The sequence below is a fragment of the Neovison vison genome, chromosome 2, assembly GCF_020171115.1.
Source record: "Neovison vison isolate M4711 chromosome 2, ASM_NN_V1, whole genome shotgun sequence".
NCBI lineage: Eukaryota > Metazoa > Chordata > Mammalia > Carnivora > Mustelidae > Neogale > Neogale vison.
In genome coordinates this window covers 11275792-11297696 of record NC_058092.1, presented here as the reverse complement: position 1 = coordinate 11297696, position 21905 = coordinate 11275792, and the positions used below count along the sequence as shown (strand labels likewise).

At 57.8% G+C, this 21905-nt stretch overlaps 1 protein-coding gene across 2 annotated transcripts in view; it reads right to left on the bottom strand.

The window, feature by feature from the left end:
• The window catches only part of PLEKHM2 (pleckstrin homology and RUN domain containing M2), a 37740-nt gene that overhangs the window by 275 nt on the left and 15560 nt on the right, over nucleotides 1–21905 (bottom strand). Inside the window, exons 2-19 of one of the 2 annotated variants that reach the window (XM_044237229.1) lie at nucleotides 14055–14161; nucleotides 13616–13725; nucleotides 13009–13108; nucleotides 12387–12474; nucleotides 11391–11577; nucleotides 10012–10071; nucleotides 6683–6908; nucleotides 4768–5613; nucleotides 4445–4514; nucleotides 4251–4341; nucleotides 3891–3955; nucleotides 3438–3526; nucleotides 2717–2849; nucleotides 2268–2458; nucleotides 1824–1889; nucleotides 953–1112; nucleotides 446–625; nucleotides 228–344 (exon numbers count right to left, since the gene is read on the bottom strand). In XM_044237229.1, coding sequence (XP_044093164.1) covers nucleotides 228–344; nucleotides 446–625; nucleotides 953–1112; nucleotides 1824–1889; nucleotides 2268–2458; nucleotides 2717–2849; nucleotides 3438–3526; nucleotides 3891–3955; nucleotides 4251–4341; nucleotides 4445–4514; nucleotides 4768–5613; nucleotides 6683–6908; nucleotides 10012–10071; nucleotides 11391–11577; nucleotides 12387–12474; nucleotides 13009–13108; nucleotides 13616–13725; nucleotides 14055–14161 — 2886 coding nt within the window. The remainder of the gene's footprint in view (nucleotides 1–227; nucleotides 345–445; nucleotides 626–952; nucleotides 1113–1823; nucleotides 1890–2267; nucleotides 2459–2716; nucleotides 2850–3437; nucleotides 3527–3890; nucleotides 3956–4250; nucleotides 4342–4444; nucleotides 4515–4767; nucleotides 5614–6682; nucleotides 6909–10011; nucleotides 10072–11390; nucleotides 11578–12386; nucleotides 12475–13008; nucleotides 13109–13615; nucleotides 13726–14054; nucleotides 14162–21905) is intronic. The other variant, XM_044237230.1, reaches the window with a different exon arrangement.

Here is a 21905-nt window from a genome sequence, read left to right as displayed (position 1 = left end):
AGCTGTGGGAACCCCGGGTCCCCCTGCACTGTGGGAACAAGGTCAGCAGCGGCGTTTCCCAAGTTCAACTATGAGCTGTGGCCTCAGGGTCACGGGGGCCGGAGTCTGTCCCAGAGCTTTGGGTATGGTGCTGTCCCCAGGCCCAATTCCTGCCTCTGTACTGTGCGGGGCTGCCCTCCCCAGGGAGAGCCTCCACTCCCTCCTCGGGGCCCTGGGCAGCTAGGTACCTGGTAGATGGTTTTCCACCCAGAGCTCAGTGCAGACAGGAATCGGTCCAGTTCAGATGTGCAGCTCAAGTAGATGACCCAGGGTGGGAGGGGCTGCTGGCTGTCCTGGGTAAACTCCTGGGGCGAGCAAGTCCCCAGGTAAGCAGAGGCAGCGTCCCTTCTGCAGGGCCTGCCCTCCAGACCCCCTCCTCTGCCCCTCCCCCATCCACCCAGCTCACCAAGACACAGTACTCCTTGCCCGGTTCCGTAGCAACAGCACTGACGTCGGCCAGCTTGGCTGTGCCCAGGGAGCGGAAGAAGCTGGTCTGGCAGTCCTCGTGGCACGTGAAGAGGCGGTCGGCGGCGATCACTAGGCAGCAGGGGATGCAGGGGCTGGGAGTCACCCCCTGGGGGATGACCTGAAGGGCATGGGCAGAGGGGAGGGGAGAGGCAAGCTGGAGCTCTTCCGGGCTGGCTGGCACCAGGATACCACACTCCGGCCCGGCCAGCCCTTCAGCCCCTCTGTTTAGGGGTCAGAAGGCTCTGCCCACCTTGGAAGCACATGTGGGGACAGGGGAGGAGGTGGGGGTGTCCTGAGCTCTAGGGTCCGTTCCTGCGTTGTTCCCTGGACGTCCCCATCTTGGTTCCCAGGAGCTGCTCCCTGAGCATGAGGGTTTGGGCCAGGGCCCTGGGGATGCCGCAGAGGGTCGGGAGGCTGGGGGACAGTGTAGGCGGGGGGCGCTCACCCCTTTGGACACAGCCTGGCAGAGATGCTGCATCCAGTCGGCCATGTCGGCCTCGCTGTCAGCGCTCAGCTCCAGGCACGGCCGGTCGGCGAGGATGACCTGGAAGGCGTGGGGCCGATCCGTGGTGTTGGCTCTCCGACAGCCACCGCACTGCTCCCCCCTGGGCCAGACGAGGAGGGGTGAAAGGGGAGCAAGGAGGCGGGGGCGGCTCAAGGTGTGCGGACACGGCATGCCGGGCCCCGTGTCCCAGAGGTGGGAGAATCTGGGCGGGTGGTGCAGACCCCCGGGACTCTCAGGAGAGGCTGGTAGCTGCTGGCCAGGCCCACCCCTTTCTGTGGAACAACTGCTGCTTCCAGAATCGCCAGCACCCTCCTAGCTATTGTGGCCCTATGAGAGGGGGGAGGATGGGCTCCAGGCTCTGGCCCTCCCTCTATCGGGGCACATGCACTCACACTCCCTCTTGGGGCCCCAGGCTGTCTCCAAGCATGTGTGCGTCTGTCTTCCATCAGGTCGGGAACTTTCCAGGGTTCCCTGGGAACTTCCATCAGGAAGTTTCCTTCCATCAGGTTGGGAACTTCCCTGCCTGACCAGATCCTTCCCTCCCTGATAGGAAACCACCCCTCCTCCTCTGGCTCAGGATCCTGTAGCCCCTCAGAGATCAGCAGACCCCCAGCTACCGGTCAGGGCTGCCAGATGGGGTGCGGCTGAGTGGGGTGGGCTGAACTGACGGACAGGAGCGGGTATCAGCTCAAGCCAGGGAGGACAGGAGCGCTGGGCCACAGGCTTAGCCAGAGTCCTCACCCTGGGGCGGGGTGGGGGGGGCGACACGAGGCCCCACACCTGTCCAGCCTGGCATCGCCAGGGCACTCACCCCATGTTCACCGAGAGCAGGGGGGTGACATCAGTGCGGTCGGGGTACTGGTAGAGGATCCCATTGCTGCAGGGGCACAAAAGAGCAGGGGTGAGGCCTGTCCCTGGAACTGAGAGCCAAGTGGAGCCCAATTCCCAGAGACACCCTGCAAGCTGGGGACTGAAACGGAGGGTGAAGAAGGAACCAGAGGCACAGGAGGGCACACTACCCCCTCTGCAGCCCGGGACAGTGAGAGGCAGCAGCCCAGCCCACATCTACACCTGATGCCCCAGGACTCCTTGGGCCCCGAAGATGGCAGCCTTTACACAGAAGCTCTAATATCCCAAGGCAGGTGGGCTCTAAAGCCCTCGTGGGGGTGAAGGAGGTCCCCTCAGGCTTCTCTCCTCAGCGGCCGGCCCACAAGCTCCAGGCTGAGCCCGGGGCCGGTGCTGCAGGTGCGCCCACCTGAGTACCACGAAGCATGTCTTCCAGTGCTCTTTGCCCAAGTAGGAGGTGCCCGCCTTGTAATGCAGCATGCCTTCTTTGGTGATGACGCCCTCGGGGGGTGAGCAGTGGCAGGGGATGGGACCCAGGGACTCGTCCATGGGGTCCTCCCAGTGGACAAGCCCATAGAAGCGCACAGTGACGGCAGTGGCCTGGGAGGGGCAGCAGACAGAGCGGTGAGGCCTGGGCCCAGCTCACCGACGGCCCAGCACCAGGAAAGGCCACTGAGGAAGCAAGGGCACACCCCCAGCGGGGTGGGGGACAGGACCCAGGGGTAGGAGAGCCCCTCCCCGGTGGGGGACAGAGAAAGGCTAAAGACCTCTATTTGCAGCACCTGACCTCATCCTGACACCAGAGCCGGCCTCTCAGGGACTCAGGGACGACCCCTCCCCTCTGCTCCTGGCACTCACCTCACACTTAGACTCCTGGGCCACAAATTTGGCCAGTGCCAGCTTCTCCATGGTGGCATCAGTCAGGACACTGGGGTAAGGTGGTTCCCGGCAGCCTTTGATCATGGCAGACTTTAAAGACGCCAAGAAGAACCTACACAGGGAGTGGGGTTTGCTGTCAGAGGCCCGGGGTGGGGGACCCACCCCTCAACCAGACAGGATCCTGGCCCGGAGGGTTCCCAGAAACTTTGGGGAGGGAGTTGGCTGGCACCGGAGCTCAGGGCAGCGGGGGGGGGGGGCAGTGACGCGCAGCAGTCTGCTGTCATCTGACGGGGACCTGGGGAAGGCCAAACCGCTCTCAGTGGCCCGGGGGGCCTGCGGTCTGCTGGCAGTGCAGGTGGGACCCGAGTCCATATAATGACGCCGGTTATTACAAGTCATTTCTATAGGTACCCCGTGGCCCAGGCCCGTGGCCCAGACCTGTGGCCCAGTGGTGGGGCTCGTGTTTCTTTCCTGTTAGTAACTCATGCCAGCCCCTTCCTCTCTGGTGGCCACCTCAGGTCTCAGGTCGCCCAAGCAGAAGACACGTGTCGCTCAGAGTGCTTGCACACCCCCGCAGGTTCCAGAGGGAACACATCTGTCTGTCACATCTGTGTGTCCTGCTGCTCCCCTGCCACCCCCAGGCCACTCTCCAGTCCTACGTACATAGGGAGATGGCAGGGGTCGGGGGCGTGTCACTCACTCGGCCAGGGCCACGTCGGCCGTGTCCAGCAGGAACTGCTTCCTGCGGTTGGTGCACACGAGCTTCACGGTCTGCTGGTCCAGGCCCACCTGCCAGAAACGAGACCTTCACATGCGCACCGGGCTTGGCGGCTGCCTGGAGGAAGAGGCAGCCGTGGCCGGGCTAAGGGCTGGCTAGGGAGGGAGGAAGCACACGCCGAAGGCGCCACCGGGTAAAGCCCCAGAGGCCGGGGACCCTGGCATGAGTCGGGGAGGGACGGTCAGAAATGTGGGGGATGAAGGGGTGTCCTCCACTCGGTTCTCCTCCCCAGCACCACAGGCACAAGCTGCTCTAAGAGAAGCTGACGCCTGACTGTGAGGCCCAGCGGGGACAGGCCTCACTCTGCAGCTCTGCCGGCGGGTGGCCGAGGAGCCCTGTTCCACGGTGTTTGCCCACCGCCGAGCCTGCACTCACTGACACGTAGTCAAGTTCGTTGTACGAAACGGCCTCTTCCACCAGGTATGGCTTTTCCGCGGCCCCTGAGAGAGGAGACCCCAAGGCCTGTGACCCACAGGGGTCTCTTTCCCCCTGCTACCCCACCTTCTAAGACCCTGTCTCTGAGAGTGGCCCTGTCCTTGCCCTGCCATCCGACACAGAGGAGAGTGATGTGGGGTGTTCGGGTCTCACGGGGCCGCGGAGGTGGCTGGCGGCACAGCCGGGCAGGGTTCTGGCCACCGCACGCCAGGCGGCCGAGAGCCGGGGGTGGGGGCACTGGGAGAGGGCGGCCGGCGGGCCTCATGCTCAGCCTCGGCTGGGCCCAGGGGCGGCAGGCACCTTTCCGCAGCAGGTAGACGTAGCAGTCTGTGAGCAGCACGTAGAGCAGCTGCAGGTTGCCCTCCATGTGCCCCGTGCTCATCCGGATCATCTGCGGGGCCGCGACAGAGGAGGGTCAGGCCTCCCCAGCTCCCACCTGCTGCCCCACCCCGGGCCTGCGCTGTCCCACTCGCCCTGGAGTTCCCGGGACTGACCTTGAAGAGCTGCTCCTCGTTTTCTCGAAACACGTGGATCATCAGCAGAAGCAAGTGATTGTTGTCCACTCTGTGAGAGCGACAGGCGCAAGGGTGTCAGGCGAGGGCAGGGGCAGGGGCGGGAGGTGCCCCGACACACAGTGACACACAGGCACGCAGAGGGATGTGCCGGGAGCCAGACTGTGTGGGGTCCTACACCCCATCCCGCCTCCCAGCCCAGGCTAGGCCTCCCGGGAGCTACACTTTGGAGGACAGACCCCCCCGTCCTCGGCTTTTGAGGGTGGGAGCGTCCCTCAGGCCAGCGGCAGGAGAGCCCTGCGCACCTGAACTCTGCCGAGTGGCTCATGTCGGAGGGGCTTCCCTGCCCCTCATCCACCCCGGAGTCCTCCGCGCTGCTCAGACACGGGCTGGGCTGGTCTCGCTTGAGCTGGCACAGAGTCTCGTGGGTCCCAGGCTCCGGCTCCGGCTCAGGCCCCTCCCCGACCAGGGGCGGCTTGGCGTCCGGCTCCTGGGTCCCCGGCTCTGGGGCCTCCCTGGGGGGGGCGTCCTCTAGGGGCCCAGGCGTCGGCGCCTCTCCTCCTCCTCCTCCCTCTTCTTGGCCAGCACTCGCAGGGCTACCAGGAACATGCAGCGGTTGGCCCGGCCCTGCAGGGTCATGGTTGCTGCCACCTGCCGTAAGAGCGCTTGGACTCTCGACGGTAAAGCGGTAGAAGTCCATTGGGGCTGGAAGCCCCTCACTAAAGTCGCAAAATGGCGGCTTCTCCGGGGCTTCCCCGGGGGAGCCGGTCCGAAAGGACTGGTCTGGGGACTGGACGTGGGAGCGCCAGGTGCTGGGGTCCAGCTGCCCGTTGAGCTGGTCGATCACCTTGCTCAGGGGCTGCCCCAAGCGCTCCATGGAGGTGTCCTTCATCTCGGGGATAAGCAGGCCCATCTGGCCGGGCTCCGAGAGCTCGCTGCTCTCCGCCGTGCTGCCGGGCCCCTCTCCCTCCTCCTGGGGGGACGTAATGGTCGCATCGGGGGAGGCCCGCCCCAGGCCTGGGCTGCTGACCAGGCTGTCGCCGTCTCCCCGCAGGGCACCGGTGTCCTGGGTGGAGGTGGGGTGAAGTGGACTGGCTTCCTCATCCGACCTCGTCTTCTTCTTCTTGCCGGTTTTCTTCTTCTTGGTGACCCTGGGACAGTAGGGACAAGGAGAGATTTACCATCTGAGCGCCGCAGAACTGGTGAATGAGACAGGCTGGGTCAAAGGCGGTGATCCTGGGCGTGTGACCTCCGAGGGCACAGGAGGGCGCTTCGGGGGTCCTGGGCAGTGCCAGGTGGGAGGCCCTAGGCCAGGGGCAAGAGCAGCTCAGGCCCTCAGGTAGCCCCGCTGCCAGCAGAGGCAGGAAGCCCTGAGCAAGGCCTACGAATTCTAGCTGCTGTCACAGCAGCGCCAGCTGCTCTGGGAACAAACACAAGCCGTGGCCGGTCAGGATGATGGTGCCTCGAACCCTGCCCTTCCCTTGGGATGTGGCCAGTGGCCCCTGAGCTGACCTCACGTCCTATCTGGTGTCACCGCGGATAATTCAACCAGAAACGCACTCGGAGTCTTCTGGGCTCAAACTTCCTTGGTGACAAGTTGGCTGGGATGGGCCCGGCAGGGTGACCCCAGGTCTGAGCCATTTAAGCAACTGAGGCCTTGAACCAGCTTACAGGGTGGGACCCGTCTCCTGCCTCAGGCCAGCAAGCCTTGGAGGGTACAACATGCACATCTGCTTCTTCCGCGCTGAGAGTCTCAGGGGCGGGAGCGGGGGCAGGTCGGGGAGCCCGGGCCAAGAGCTCCCCAGTCTGTCCTGCACCTCCTCCTTCCCTTCTAGGTAGGTCCCTGTCCCCCTGATTGTGACACTTTGGAGAAGCCATGCTGAACGAGAATCGGTACACATCTCAGAAACGGTACAGGGACATCCAAGGACTGTTAGAATTCTAGTGTGAAGGGGTTTTCTGGTCCTGGATGAACTGGACAAATGTCCCCGCAGCCCTCACGTGGCCCCAGCTGCCAGCCACAGCTGTCGTCCGTGCCACACCACCTTCTGGGCTCAGGCCCTCTGTTTCCTCTTGCTCCAAGAACCACCGGAGAACCCCTTGGTCTCCAGGAAGATCCCGGTCCGCCCCCGGGGGTGTGGTCCCGGTGCGCGAGGACCGAAACATGATGCTGGGAGCAGACGCGACGGACACCCGGATGTCCCCCCAACGCCCGCTGACCTAATGACTTCGAGCTCGGTGCAGGCGTCTGGCAGGTCGAGAGTGTGGGATTCGCCCTTCCCCTGAGAGGTGGTGTGCACTGGGGTGTCGGAGGAGGACATGGTCTCCGCCGGGTCCTCGCTAAAGGGGTTGTGGCGCTGGGTGGGGCTCTTGGTGGAAGCTTTGCTGCTGGTCGGGTCCGAAGTAGTGGAGCGGGGGCCGCTGACGGTGTCTGTGAGGTCTCCATCTGGGAGAGGAGGAAGCAGGAGACAGCCGGTCAGACACCATCTGGCGACCCCAGGCCCCCAAAGCATGCCTTAACTCATGAGGGAGGCGGGTGAGTCCCTCCCGGGGACATCTGATCAGGGTGGCCCTGTTTTAAGAGCAGAAGCCCCAAACCAACTGCACACAGGACATGTGCTCTAAGAGTGACCTGGAGGGACGCCATCACCACTCCACTGGGAACCCCCAAGAGCTCAAAGCAATTTGGCTGAGTTCGAGGTAAGAGCCCCAAGGTTAAACAGCCTCCAGGCGGAAGCCCGTCAGGGACGGTGACCTTGATGCCTGGAGAGGACGCAGGTCACGGACCTCTCAGGTTAATCTTACGGCCTTCTGTTAGAGGGAGCTGAGGTGGGAGGGGGGTATCCAGCAGGGCTGAGATACCCGAAGTCCTCTGAAGGGTGCCCACTCCGCCCCGCACCAGAGGCAGATAAAAGCAACAAAGGAAGGGAGAACAGAGGGAGACCATGGGGATCAGAGAACTTGAGGGGTGCAGAGTACGGTCGGGGTCTGAGAGACAGGGTGGGGGAAAGGCAGAACAAGGGCCCAGAGCACAGTGGGAAGAATGACAGACCAGAGCAACAAGGAGATGCAAAGGGGAGAGGAAAGGGGTCCTGAGTGGCCGCCCCCAACAGCTGCCTCACAGGCCTTTCGGTGGCTGCTTCTCTCCCTGACGTCCGTACACTCCCGGATTGGGGGGCGGGACCAGGCACCCCTTTAAGGCACGAGCTGGGAACTCCATTTCACTCAAGTCTCCGGTCCCTTCTGGGTCCCCCTCACCCTTGGCTCCACCCTGGGGAGAAGGCAGGGTGGGGGGAGGGTGCTGCCTCTTCAGAGAGGGGCTGGTTTGACTGCTCCCCCTACCCGGACCACCCGGCCCAGGTCACCAGAACAAGAGCAGGAAAAGCACACGGGGCGTTTATCTGGTGGCAGATGGGAGCCGGCCCAGCAGAGAACTGAGGCCCAGCCAAGGGAAGAGGTCGGGTGAAGGTTAATGGCACGGGGCACGGGATGCTCATGCGCCATCTGCCAGTGTACACACATCGTGTGGGCCATTATCTGCCCAGAGGAGACATGGCAAACGTGTTCCTACCCTCGGCCTCCTCTGGAAGGGCCCAACGTGCCGGCCACTTCCTCATGGGTCCTGGAAACCAGCGGGCAACTGTCCGCAGATACAGCACACCATCCTTTTTTTCTTTTTTTTTTTTAAAGTAGTGTCTTTTAACATAAAAATAAAGGTAGGGGCCAAAGGCAATTGCCAGCCCTGCCAGAAAAACACCAGCAACATGTGAGACCTCCTTCAGACGTCCTGGGCCCCCAGAGCCTTAGTTCTCAGAGGTAGAAAACCTTGCCCTTCTGCCTCAAAGAAGGGTCCCTCGAAGCCGTCTGTTCTTGCTCCAGCCCCTAGAGATCCAGAAGGAGGCTGAGGAGTGAGTGAGCAGGCCCCGGGACGCGGTGGCTATCCAGGCTGCTGACCTGCCAGCTCTGTAATGAACCAAGGACCCCGGAAGGCCACCTCAGCCCCAACCCCAGGGCCCTGAGTTTGGAGCTGCCCCCAAATCCTGCTTTCCTCCCGGGGAAGAAGACTGAGCTTCCCCAGGGGAGCTGCCTGAACAGGCTTGGGAACTCAGGAAAGCAGGAGATCCCGGTGGAATGAAGCTCACGTTGCCTGGGCACCCAGCCCCAGCCCAGCCCAGCCCAGCCCAGCCCAGCCCAGCCCGAGCAAGCAGTGCGACCGGAGCTGTTAGTTCTCAGGCCACCAGGAGCTCCGAAGGGCTGCGGAGGGAGGTCAGGCCTGCCCAACAGGTGACTGCAGAGGGCAGTGAGGAGCTGGGTCACAAGGGGGTTAGTGGTTAGAATCGGAGGGGGAGAAAAATCAATGCCCAGCATGTGCACTGCAAGAAGAGAGGTTCAGAGGATAAATGAGGTTACGATGGAATTCTGGATTTCGAGCTCATCTCAACTAACCTGTGGCACTCTTGAGTGCTACTCTCTTGGCCAGATGACGTAATTTCCCCCAATGCCCTATCTTATTTCCCTGCAACTAAGCTATTTCATACATTAGTTGGAAAAAGATCAGCTGCCATCCATTACTCAGAGATCACGGCGCTAATAACGAAGGGGGCCGGTGCTCCAGAGCAGTGGAAAGGGCACCTTTGCCTCTGGCCGGATGAGGAGTCGGCACCTCCTTCCTCCGGGGCTGCCCGCCCCCACCCCACCTGGCCCAGCTGCCCACAGGGCAGGAGGCTCTTTAACGAGGGGGTGGGGTAACGAGGGGGTGGGGGTCATGGCCTCAGATCGAGGGAGGAAGCAGTAACCCTCTCCGAAACATGCCCTGTGCTTTGAGTCATCACGGGAACATGAGGAAAAGCCCCATGGGTTTCCAGAAGCCCGGAAGTGGCGGCGTGGGCAGGAGAATGTCCAGGACGGCTGCCACCTAGTGGACAGGTGGGAGGGCGGACGGATTTTATTGAAATCTGCCTGAAAACCTCAAAGAGAATCTCCCCGTAGGAGGTTTCAGCTCTGCTTGAGCCATTTTGTCCATGGGGCCCTCAGGCTCTTTCCAACATACACACCCGAGAGGAAGCCAAGACTGGACTGCAGGAACAGAGCCCTCTGCCTTTACTTCTTCACGCTTCCGACACAAGAGCACACCTGACCTAAAGGAGCTCACGATCCACAGGTTCAACCCACACTTTCCAGAACAAGCCTCCGCTCGCCAGGCCAGGCCACTAGCGCCCCATGAGCCGGTGGTTCCCTACGCACATCCTGGTGCTTCCACTGGCATTGGAATTGGGAAGGCTGAGCCACGTGTCCCTGAAACACAGTCACTTGGTGACTATGTGGCCACTGCACAAAGGCAGGAGTCCTGCACTAGGAGAAGGGGGTTTGCCTGGATCTAGAGGTCAAGTTCTCCTACTGCAGAATTCCATCTATTAGAACACCAAACTTGGCTTTATTATAATCATTGACATTATTATTATAAATAACGAGCTGATTTCGAATCATGCAGCAAGCTTGGCATGGAAACATAGCAAAACAGAAGAGGGTAACAGCGGACTCTGTCCCACCTTCCCAGTCTGTGCTGGGTACAGACGGCACTGCTGGAAACACATCTCCAAAATCATAATCTATAAAAACGAGGGATAAAACTGAAGATTAGAAACAGGTAGTGGAAGGACAGGGAGGGTGGGGGCGGCAGGGGGGAGACATGGGGAGCAAACAAGAGGAAAAGTTAAACTTCCTGCATTTTCTCTACCAGCCCGGGAATCTTACGATGCTTCTCAGCTCCCACACTGGCCCGGGAGCCTCCAGCCAGCTGGGAACAACCTCGGGGGGCAATCCTTTCCAACCCCAGGAGCTGGTTCTGGCTGAGAAGAATGTGGGCACCCTGTACCTAGCCTTTTCCATCCCTCGCCTGCCTTGCCTCTGAACCCAGCATCGGAGATAGGGGGGCTCGAGGGGACACCTCCGCCTGCAGGCAGCCTGGCTGCCGTCTCAGGACCCGGCCCTGGACTTCCCGGAGGCAGCCCATACGCCCAAGTCAAGGAAACTGAGCTGCTGCCTTCCGCTTGTACAAGAGGCAATGCAAGTCTTGCTAACAAGGCTGGAAGTAACTGCCCTCAGGAGCCCTTGGCACAAGCAGACACAAAGAAAGAGGAAGGCCAAGGTCTCAATGCTAATGCACTTCCAGGGAGCCCGGGGGCCGCACTTGTGCTGGGGGTCCCCTTCCCTGGAGGTGAAGCCGGGTACAGTAACCGAAGAGATCTCCTTTCCCATGGGGGATGCATGAAGGTGGAGAAACGGCCAGTTTTATACACGAACACAGAAGCCCAAGGTTTGAAAGAAACCAGGCTGTTCCAATCAGCTGTTGGATCCCAACGACAAAGTGATCTACAGACGCAACGACAACCTTTTCCAGTCTTGGTGGGAACAACCATGCTAACAGGAACAAGTGCAGGAGGGACCCAGAAGCCAGATGGCTCCTAAGAACAGGGGGAGGTCTCCCCTCCTCTTCGGACCCACCGGCCCTCTCTCCTCCTTCCAGGAGCTGCTCAGTCTCTTTCTGCCTAGAATCAGAGTAGGACGAGCTCCCCAAGCAGGCGGCACTCACCCCTGCAGCGGCAGGAAGTTTCCTGGTCTCGCAGCTACTCCCTTGTCACTCAGAAAACCTCCAGCCCACTCCCGGGTCGAGGGCCCTAGCCTTCTGGAAAAGGGTCTAACATTCGTAGGATCTCGTTTTGGCTTTTTGTCCCCAGAATCTGTGTTTTACCCACCACGGAGATGCTGAGGAAATGAACGGAGACCTGGGAAATGGTCGGCCCCGGTGAACTTCCAAGTGCCCCGGTCAGACCTCAATGAGCCCAGACAGACGTCACCCAGCCAGGCGTTGAGGGGCCTCACCACCGGGGACACAGCAGAGGCGGGTCCCCAGGCGCGGGGCGCTTACCCTCACTGGATGGGGCAATGGCGCTGTCATCCCACTCCAGGTTGGTGGAGGTGACGGAGTTGAAGGAGTTGAGGGACAGGCTGTCCGAGCCTTGCACGGAGCTGGGGAGGCGGTCTTCGAAGTCTAGCAGGTACTGCGGTTTGTAGTAGTCGGGCATGTAGGGGGCCAAGTCTAGGTACGGGGCATCCTAAGATGAGAGAGCAGAGAGCAGGCTCGGCTGCGGGAGGCCCCGGAGGAGACCTGCCTCCATCAGGCCTCCCCTGCCAGCGCTCCTTCGGGCAGTCAGTGGGCTAAAGGCAAAAAATTTGGAAAGAAGCTGCTAAAAGCAGTCATGTGAACGGCCGTGGCTCTCAAAGCTCTGGGCTCGAGGCAGACAGAGGGCAGATCCCATCTCTGCCTGCCAAGCTCTCCTTTGACCTCTTCGGCCATAGGAGTGGCTCATTTTTTCCAGTTCTGACGGCTTGTTGGTAGACGGTCTGTGCTGCTGGTGTAGGGACCGGGGAAGGTGACTGGACTAGGACGGGGCAGCTGGGTGCTGACGAGCCCAAGTTCGAGAGATGCTCTGGACCCTCCTTAGCCCTTTCAGGGCCCACGTCCTGGATCTCTAGGACGTGACAGCAAGGGAGGCCAGAGAGCAAGGAATTGAGGGCCCTTGTAGGATCCTAAGAGGCACAGGGATGAATGTGCCTTGTCTTTCTAAACACTCACGTCCTAAACACAAAGGAGGGTCCACTAGCCCTAAATACTCCAGGCTGTGTGGCTTGTGGCCCCGTTCGGACAGAGGCAGGAAGGAGTCGCCCGAACTCTGGCTTAGGGAAGCCAAGAGGATCACCCACTTCCATCCCGTTCTCCCGTTCTGACCCTGAACTAACAAGGTGCCGCTCAGGCTCCATCACACCGAACAGGCTCCCCGAGACAGACCAGGAGGGTCGGACCGCACGTCCAGCCCGCCCAGCCTGCCGCCCCCCAGTGGCAGCGAGAGCCGCCGTGTCTCACCAGATCCAGGTCGAATCGAATGAACTCCAGCCCAGACACCAAGGTCAGGAAGAGAGTCAGGTGATCGTGACTGCAGACCAGGGCATTCCTGCGAGACACGAGGAGGGGCGATGGTTACCAGCTTGGCCCCGACCTCCCTGGCAAGCTGTCTGTGTTGAAACTGGACATGGGACGTCCCCACCGTCTGGAGGGCACCCAGCTTGGGGCCGCCTTCAGTCACCCCTTTGCTGTTCTCCTCCTGGCTCTGGAGCCGCACAGCACTTTCCGGCCACTGTCCTCAGACACGGGGTCTGCGGCACAAGGCTCATCTAGCTCTCAGCAGCTGCCCCTGACACTTTGTTCCTGCAGGAGCCCGGCCAAGGCAGAGCGCGCTAGTAAGGTCTGAGGCCCAGGGAGCGGACCGGGCAGAGGCGGAGCAGCGGGGGCGCCCGTACTCCTGGCAGGGCCGTCAGAGGCAAGGTGCCGAGGGCCCTTCGGCCATCGCTGATGTGTCCGCCGCGCGCCATGCCAGGCTGGGCCTCTGACGCGGCACACCATGGTGTCTGCTTATGACAAGAGTCTTTGGGACGAGGTTCAAGGGGAGCTCCGGGGCTGCGAGAGACAGACCGTTCCAGACACTCACTTGACATAGTACTTATGCAGGAGGCCCAGGTTCTCCTGGAACAGCCGCAGGTAGCTCTCCAGGGAGTTCTCGTTGAGCGCCAGGTACAGCCAGGCCCTGCCTGCACACGGGGGGCGGGAGTTAACTGGAAGGAAGGTCAGGCTCTTTGGGCGGCGGCAGGAAGGACAGCGAGAGTCCCTGAAGGGACCAAGCGCTCTGCTAGCCCCCTCCCCTGTCGGGAGGGCCGGGACCCCTGAAACCTGTGGTTTTCTAGTCAGACCAGAGCTGGTAGCGGCCCAGGGAACTGTGATGGAGAGCGCAGGTCACGAGCTCCAGGGGGGCTGAAGCTTAAGGACTGGGCACCGAAGCTGCTGGTGCACAGCGATCCCAGCGCAGGGAGGGAAGCCAGGCTCCCCATTCCGGGCTCAGGCTGGGACTCGACAGGAGTCGGGTTCCCCTCAGCACCCCGCTCCCCTGCCCCCACCCTCGAAACTCCAGTGACCTGTCGGGCACCGGCCCCTGAACGCCCCTCTGCCGTGGGACAGCACCAGGGGATCCACCTCCCGGGCCGGCCCTGAGGCCACGCCTGAGCCCCCGGCCCCCCGCGGCATCATCCCAGCGCACTCACTGCGGCCCAGGTTGGTGGCCACGTGCTGCAGCACCTCGATCTGTCGGACGGCCTCTCTCCGGGTGAAGTGCACCACGAGCACCCAGTAGCCCGACGAGAGGTCTTGCAGTCTGCGGAAACAGGACAGGGGCTGCCCGGACCGAAACGGGGCCCCCCTGAGACGCTGGCGCCCGCCGGCCCAGTGGCCTGCGTGTCGGGCACGAGCTCCAGGCTGAGGGTGAGGGGCTCCCCGCGGGTCCCACAGGCGGGCACCGGGCCTTCCCACCAGCGGCCCGGCTGCCGCTGAACCTGTCCACAGGCCGTGTCCAGGGTCGGCTACAGACAGCCTGCGGTCTCCCCGAGTGGGACACATCTCTGTCTGCCGAGACAGAGGCTCTCGGCGGCCTGGGCCATGCCTAGGGGCGCCCTGGGGTCTGCCTGGGGGCCGCCTCTGCCTTACCCGTACAGCAGGGCATGGTCCAGGTGCTCGCACAGACGCTGCAGGACCTTGTCGTGGTTCCGGATGGCGGGGGTCTCCTCCTCACAGGCCGCAAAGTAGCTCTGCAACTGGAAGGAAAAGGAATCCACCCGAAGTGAGAAACGGATAAAGGGGCGGGCTACAGCAGCCAGCTAAGACCCCCGGTCAAGGGGTGCCGGGCCAGCTCTGTCCGAGGAGCGCACGACGCTTGATCTCAGGGTTGTAGGTTCGAGCCCCATGCTGGATGTAGAGATTACTTAAAAATAGAATACTGGGGCGCCTGGGTGGCTCAGTGGGTTGAGTCTCTGCCTTCTGCTCAGGTCATGGGATGAGCCCCACATCGGGCTCTCTGCTCAGCGGGGAGCCTGCTTCCCCCACCCCCTGCCTGCCTCTTTGCCTACTTGTGATCTCTCTCTCTGTCAAATAAATAAATAAAATCTTTAAAAAAATTAAAGAAAAAAGAAAGTATTAAAAAGAAAAAACAAATAAAAGACGGACAACCAGTCCAATGACATCACCGTGGTGGCCACCAGCTCTCATCCTGCAGCCTCAGAGCCCAGGCCCCGGAGAGGCAGCCAGTGTGTGCTCTGCACAGTGACAGCCTGAGGCCGGGATCTGTGTGCAGGTCTCAGGTGACACCAGGCCTTGAGCCATGCTACACCCCCCAGGGTGTAGGGGTTTACGAGGTATTATCTGTATAAATGGTCCCCCGCTCCGGAGCCCTACAACACGCCTGCTTGGAGCGCCCTCCGCACACACTAAGGGCTGACAGGGGACCCTGGATTTGCCCGAGGAGACGGACAAGGTTGGGTAGGGGTCGGGGTCCAAGCCAGGCTCTTGTCCAGCCCTACACCAAGAGGGACACCTGTTTCCAGGCTGGACAGGTAATAGGAAGGGGGCGGCAGGCGAGATGAACCGCAGCACGGAGCGAAGGCCGCGGAAGGAGAGCGGCTCTCTCTGGACAGCGCAGGCTGCGAAAGCAGGGGCCCTAGGAGACAAGTCTCTCCAACCTCGTTTTAGCCACACTCCGGTCTGCTGTTGCCCTTCTACTGGCCAGACGGGAGACAGACATACAAGAACACTCATCTCAGGTCTAAGCCTGGCACGGGACTGACGTGTTCTCAAGTGTTTTCTGGAGGCCTCGGTAGAGTCGGCAGCCGCGGGCCGCATCAGCCGCACCAGCAAGCATGCCTCCTGGCCGGAGGCCAGCCATTCAGGGCCCACGACAAAAATAGCCTCTCTTCCCCGTGGCCCTGGGTGAGCCCAGCAGCCCTGCTGGCCGGGGATAGACCCCAGTCCTGCGGGGATGCCCTCCCTCCTGCGAGGCGGGCAAAACGGGCGTGGGAGGAGGGTTCCTAGAGGCAAAAGAAAGCCAGGAGCCCAGGCGAACGGCCCAAGTCCCTCCCAGAGATGGCCGGAGGTGGTCTTGCTCACTTCAGTACTGACAACACGGGTGTCTGGCATTTTCTTCTTTCTGAAATCAGAGAGTCTTAGATGATAGAGCTGGCAGGATATTTCAAGATCTGGTGAACTCCCTTATTAAGAAAGCAAAATGGGGACACCTGGGTGACTCAGTTGTTAAGCCTCTGCCTTCAGCTCAGCTCATAATCTCAGGGTCCTGGGATCGAGCCCCCCTGCTCAGCGGGGAGCCTGCTTCTCCCTCTCCCACTCCCTCTGCCTGTGTTCCCTCTCTTGCTGTGTCTCTCTGTCAGATAAATACATAAAATCTTAAAGAAAGAAATAAAGAAAGCAATCTCACCCATTTTCTTGATTTTAAAAGTAGCCACACCTGCCACAACCCCCAAGAGACCGGGAAGAGCGGTAAGACTGCGCTGGTTTTGTTTAAATAGAGAAGGGGGTTAAAAACCCGTAGAGGTAAAGCTCCTCACTACGAAGGTCAGGGGGAGCGAGAGCTGGGGCTCAGACGCCGTTCTCGACTCAAGAGACCTTTACAACAATCACTCCGAAAACAACAGTTGCTCACTACAGAAACTCAAGCAAGATGGAAGTGTGCGAAGTAGCAAGACCTCCTGGCCCCCCACTCCCCACTGCCAACAGCTCGAACGTGTGCCCTCCCAACAAGCTTCCTGCATATGCAGACTTAAAATTTTAAAAAACCGAAACCGGGTCACCCTCTACTCATTGTTCCCAAATGTGCTTTTTCTTTTTTTTTTTAATTTTATTTATTTATTTGACAGAGAGATATCACAAGTAGGCAAAGAGACAGGCAGAGAGAGAGGAAGGGAAGCAGGCTCCCTGCTGAGCAGAGAGCCCGATGTGGGACTCGATCCCAGGACCCCGAGATCATGACCTGAGCTGAAGGCAGCGGCTTAACCCACTGAGCCACCCAGGCGCCTCCAAACATGCTTTTTCTTAACAGCGTCTGAAGCATCTATTTCCGTACCATTACATACCGAGCGACTGCATTTTTCCAGGGCCACACGGCACACTAAAATAGGACGCTGTTAGCTAACGGCTGCTGTCTCCACTTCTCTGATGCCGCAGGATACCGCAGTGAACCCCCGTGGGTCTCCGTGTGGCTACGTCTGTGTGGTGAGTGCTTACAACGGACCTGCAGACCTTTTAAAATGCTGGATCGATCCGCACTCTCATGGTGCCGGCTAACCCTGGTGTAATGAGTCTAATTCTTGGCAGTCCAACTGGTGAGAAACAGTGCCTAATTGTGTGTGTGTGTGTGTTTTAAGATTTTATTTTAAGTACTCTCTATGCCTAACGCAGGGCTGGGAACTTACAAGCCTGAGATCAGGAGTCTCATGCTCCTCCCACTGAGACGGCCAGACGCCCTGGAACCTGATCTTTTTTTTTTTTTTTCTTTAAGATTTTATTTATTTATTTGACAGACAGAGATCACGAGTAGGCAGAGAGGCAGGCAGAGAGAGAGAGGGGGAAGCAGGCTCCCTGCCGAGCAGAGAGCCCGATGCGGGGCTCGATCCCAGGACCCTGAGATCATGACCTGAGCCGAAGGCAGAGGCTTAACCCACTGAGCCACCCAGACGCCCCTGGAACCTGATCATTTAAATTAGATTTCTCTCATCCCCAGTGCAGCTGAGCATTCCTTTTTTTTTTTTTTTTCCTTTTAAGATGTATTTATTAGTAAGAGATAGAAAGCAGGGGAAGTGGTAGAGGGAGAAGCAGGCTTCCTGCAGAGCAGTGAGCGCAACTCGAGGCTGGACCTTGGGATCCCAACGACCTGAGCCTAAGGCAGGTGCTTCCCTGACTGAGCCATCCAGCCATCCAGCCGAACATTCTTAGCCGTTCCTACCACCTCTGTCTCTTTTCCCGTGAGCTGCCGGTTCAATCCGCTCTGTCTTCCCGTCTACTCGCCTCTTTCCTGATGGTGCCAGAGTTCTTTGCTGGTGGAGGATTCAATCCTGTGTGTTGCCTTGAACTATGTATTATTCTTGCCCCGAGTCAACTAACCTTTAAATTTTGCTTATAGTGGGGGCGCCTGGGTGGCTCAGTGGGTTAAAGCCTCTGCCTTCGGCTCGGGTCATGATCCCAGGGTCCTGGGATCGAGCCCCGTGTCGGGCTCTCTGCTCTGTGGGGAGCCTGCTTCCTCCTCTCTCTCTGCCTGCCTCTCTGCCTACTTGTGATCTCTGTCTGTCAAATAAATAAAATCTTTAAAAAAAAATTTTTTTTGCTTATAGTGTTTTTTTGTCCCATGGAGAAACGTCTGTGTTTTAGGTAGTCAGATCTGTCAGCCTGGCCCCTCACGGCTTCCTATCGTCTCCAGGCCAACACTGCAAAAGTACTTCTATGCCTCTATCGCTTTTGGACTTTTTTTGGCGTTTAGACCTTCACTTTTCATGTGGCGTGAGGTCAGGATTGAGCCTTATTACTTTGTGGGTGGAGAACTCATTTCTACGTTTATTAATGGTCACTGATTGGTGAATCTGCCTGTCACCTATCTAGATTATTTTAGCCAGCCCACTGCCTATTCCTGAGGAAGTCTCTGGTTTTTAATTATTTTTACTTTATTCATCATTTTGATATGGGCAGAACAAATCCACCCCACCCCCCCAACTACTGTTTTTCAAAACTGTTTTGACTATTCTGGCACAATCTTTTAGAATCAAATTTCAATACAGTTCCTTTTTGGATTTGGAGTAGAATTATACTGAGTCCAGAGAAGATCTGGGCGGCGGGAGGGAGGCGGGACACAGTATCTTGACAACAGTAAGTCTTCTCGACCAGGGACATGGAATTTTTCTGCATTTAAGCAGGTCTTCTTTTCTGTCCTTTGGCAAGTTCCACAGCTCTCTTCCGGCGGGTCTCGCACACTGACTGCAGGTGGGTTGCACTCATAGGAGTACACTACGATTTAGGGAACGGTCTGGCAACGAGGTAACCACTCCCGCAGAAAGTACAACAGAAAGAGTGTGTAACACGGTGGTGAGAAGTGGGGGCCGTGGGCAGGACGTGGGGGTGCAAAGCTTGGTTCGGCTACAATGGAGTGGAGCGCCTTTGGCAAACTGCACAACTGTCCTAACTCTCATTTTTGCTGTAAAATGGGAGAGAGCTGAGCGGTCTAGGATAGCAGCCGCTAGCTTCATGGGACTAGTTACATTTAAATTACTTAAAATTAGACACAATTAACAATTCAGTTCTTCAGTGGCACTAGCCACCTCTCGGATGTTCCATAGCCCCAGGTGGTTGAATGGCTACTGGACAGGACAGTGCAGCTGTAGAACATTCCCTCCTTGTGGAAGTCCTATTGAATGGTGCTATTTTGGGGAACGGAATGATACAAAGCATGTGAAAGGCTTACCATACGCATCAAGCATTCAGTAAATATTAGCCAAACTTATTAAGAATAATGAAACCATTTTATAAAAAAGATTTATTTATTTAGCGGTGCCTGTGTAGCTCAGTTGACTAAGTATCTGCCTTCAGCTCAGGTCATGATCCTGGGGTCCTGGGATAGAGCCTCGTGTTGGGTTCCCTGCTCAGTGGAGAGCCTGCTTCTCTCTCTCTCCCTCCGCCCCCACCCACCTCCTGCTCTCTCTCAAATAAATAAATAAAAATCTTCTTAAAAAAAAAAAAAGATTTATTTATTTGAGAGAGAGGGAGGGAGGGAGAGACCCTGAATGGGGGAGACAAAGAGAATCTCAAGCAAACTCCCCACTGAGTGTGGAGCCTGACACAGGGCTCGATCCCAGGACCTTGAGATCATAACCTGAGCCAAAATCAAGAGTCTGACACTCAACCGACCGAGCCACCCGGGTGCCCCAAACCCATATTCTTAGGGAACTAGTCACCAGTAACTAGTAACACAGCACTGGGCAGACCCTAATAGCAGAGGCAAATAAGTGCTCTGCTCTCAAGAACGACCATTCTGTTCACTGGTTCGCTTGCGGGGATTCCAAAGCCTACTCTTTAAACACCTTTTCATGGCAGCTTGATAAAGATTTGCCATGATCTGGAGCAGCCTGGGGGGGTTCAGTCATTAAGTTTCTGCCTTTGGCTCAGGGCATGATCCTGGGGTCCTGGGATCAAGCCCCGAGTCAGGCTCCCTGCTCAGCGGGAAGCCTGCTTCTCCCTTTCCCACTTCCCTTGCTTGTGTCCCCTCTCTCACTGTGTCTCTCTGTCAAATAAATAAATAAAACCTTAAAAAAAAAAGCTTTTGCCATGATCTCAGGGGAGAAGGTGTTCTTGATCAGTGCTGCGGCCCAGCTCGGCTCCTGAGAGGAGGAAGGCGGGGAAAGGGAATGTCTATGTACCTAAGACGAAGAACTTCAGGAGCTGTGTCCACGGCTCAAGCTCAGACTTGGGGAGCTGGGTCAGCAGAACGCGACATAAAGGGGAACAGCGAGGAATTCTCCCTTCCCTGCGGAGAGGCCATGGCCAGGAGCCCCTCACCGCGCCCTTAAGATCGGCAGGCTTGGAAAGAACTGGGGAGTGGGAAGGAAGCAAACATCCCATCAACAAGGGCTCTGGGGCAATAGAATGTGGGGAATGAGGATAATGAACGTTTAAGTCGGCCTGAAGCAGTTTCCAGCCTGTCTCCCCAAGGACTCCTCATCACGCGCGACACGTGCTGCTGGAGCGGACGCCAGGTAGGGTTAGCACCTGCTTTTATCAAGTGCTTATTACAGACACCAGGAAGTGCAGAGTGGGTAAGAGTATGGGTTCTGGGGTCAGACAACCTGGATCTGGGTGTGGGCTCTGCTGTTCACTCACCGCGTAACGCTGGGCAAGTGCTTTCACCTCCCTAAACTCAGTGTCTGCATCTGTGAAATGGGCTTAGCAATGGTACCCTCCCTATAGGCTGCTGTAAGGGTCAGATGATATTTACACTGTTTTTATCCCGTGATGATGACACACTTTACTAACACTGTGCAATCACCACAGCAATTGCATCAAGTAGGTCACAGAGCTTGTAAGTGGCAGAGCCAGACTCCCTCAATCCTGGTCTTTCTATCCGGGCTCAAGATCCCTGAATGAATAATGTGTATAAAATGTCACACACGCACACCCCCGCAAAAAAAGTCACGCTCTGATCTAATGTGCTGCGGGAGAACCCAAGAAAGAGCAGTGCAGTCTCTTTTTTTCAAGCCACAGAACTAAGCTTTTTCACCAGGGGGTGGAAATGAGCTCAGCGTCTTCTGCAGGAGCTCTTCTTCTTGGAAGATGGACCAAGGAGAAATGCCAGTGCAACCATTTTTAAGAAGAAAGCTTGCCTCTGACTCTCGCCATGCTTTTGCTCCACGCTGGCATCTTCCCAGCGGTGAGGAAGCGTGCTGTCTGGCTAACGCAAGCCGCAGTTGCTCCAGGAAGCGATCTTTCCCACTTCTGGGAAGAAATTCATCCTGTTCATGAGCTTTCCAAGTAGTTCTGAGTATTTCCTTTCTGTCTATGTAGATTTGGGAGAGAGGTGGAAAAGGTCAGAGCAGGGACCACCAAACTATGGCCAGTGGGTCTGCCTCCTATTTTTATAAATAAAGTTTTATTGGAACACAACCATGTCATGTATTTCTGTATTATCTACAGCTGCCTTTTTTTTTTTTCCCCCTAAGTAATCTCTACACCCAACCAAGGGCTTGAACTCACGTCCTCAAGAGATCAAGAGTCACGTGCTCTTCCAATTGAGCCAGCTTGGCACACAGAATTGCTTTTGTGCTACGCTGGTAGCATTGAGTAGATGCCAGAGACACTGTGTGGCCCAAGGAACCTAAAATGTTATCTGGTCCTTTACAAAAGAAGTTTGCTGACCTTTAGATCTAGAGCCTTGAGAAGAGGTAGCAAGGCGTGCACACCTGTGACGGGCCGGGCTCAGAGCTGTCTCTTGCCCAAAGCAGTTCAGCAGTGACCAGAGGGAAGGTCCAAGCCTTGATGATTCATGTATTTCAACAAGTATCTCCTGAGAACCTACTATGTGTGTATCAGATAATCATCTTACACAGAAGTCCCTGCCCTTGTAAAACTTACATTCTGGTGGCAGATAAAGATAACTATGTGCATATACATAACATCCTGTTCAGGAGTAAAAATGTTATAAAAAAAGGAAAATGAAAAAAAATTTTTTTAAAGGAAAATGCAGGGTCTAGGGATTCTGTTATAAATATGGGGTCTGAGAAGATCTCGCTGAGGAAATGATTGGGGGAGGAGTTATTCTTGTTAGAGGGGCAGTAGGCGCAAAGGTCCTGAGGCAGGGGCAACAGTAAGGAGACAGGTGTGACTGAAGCTCAGGACGTGATGATGTGAGTGGTTTAAGATGAGGGCAGCCAAGGGCCACATCGTGTCATACGGGACATAATAAGAACTTCATATTTTATTACCAGTTTGACAGGAAGTTATGGGAGGCTGAAAACA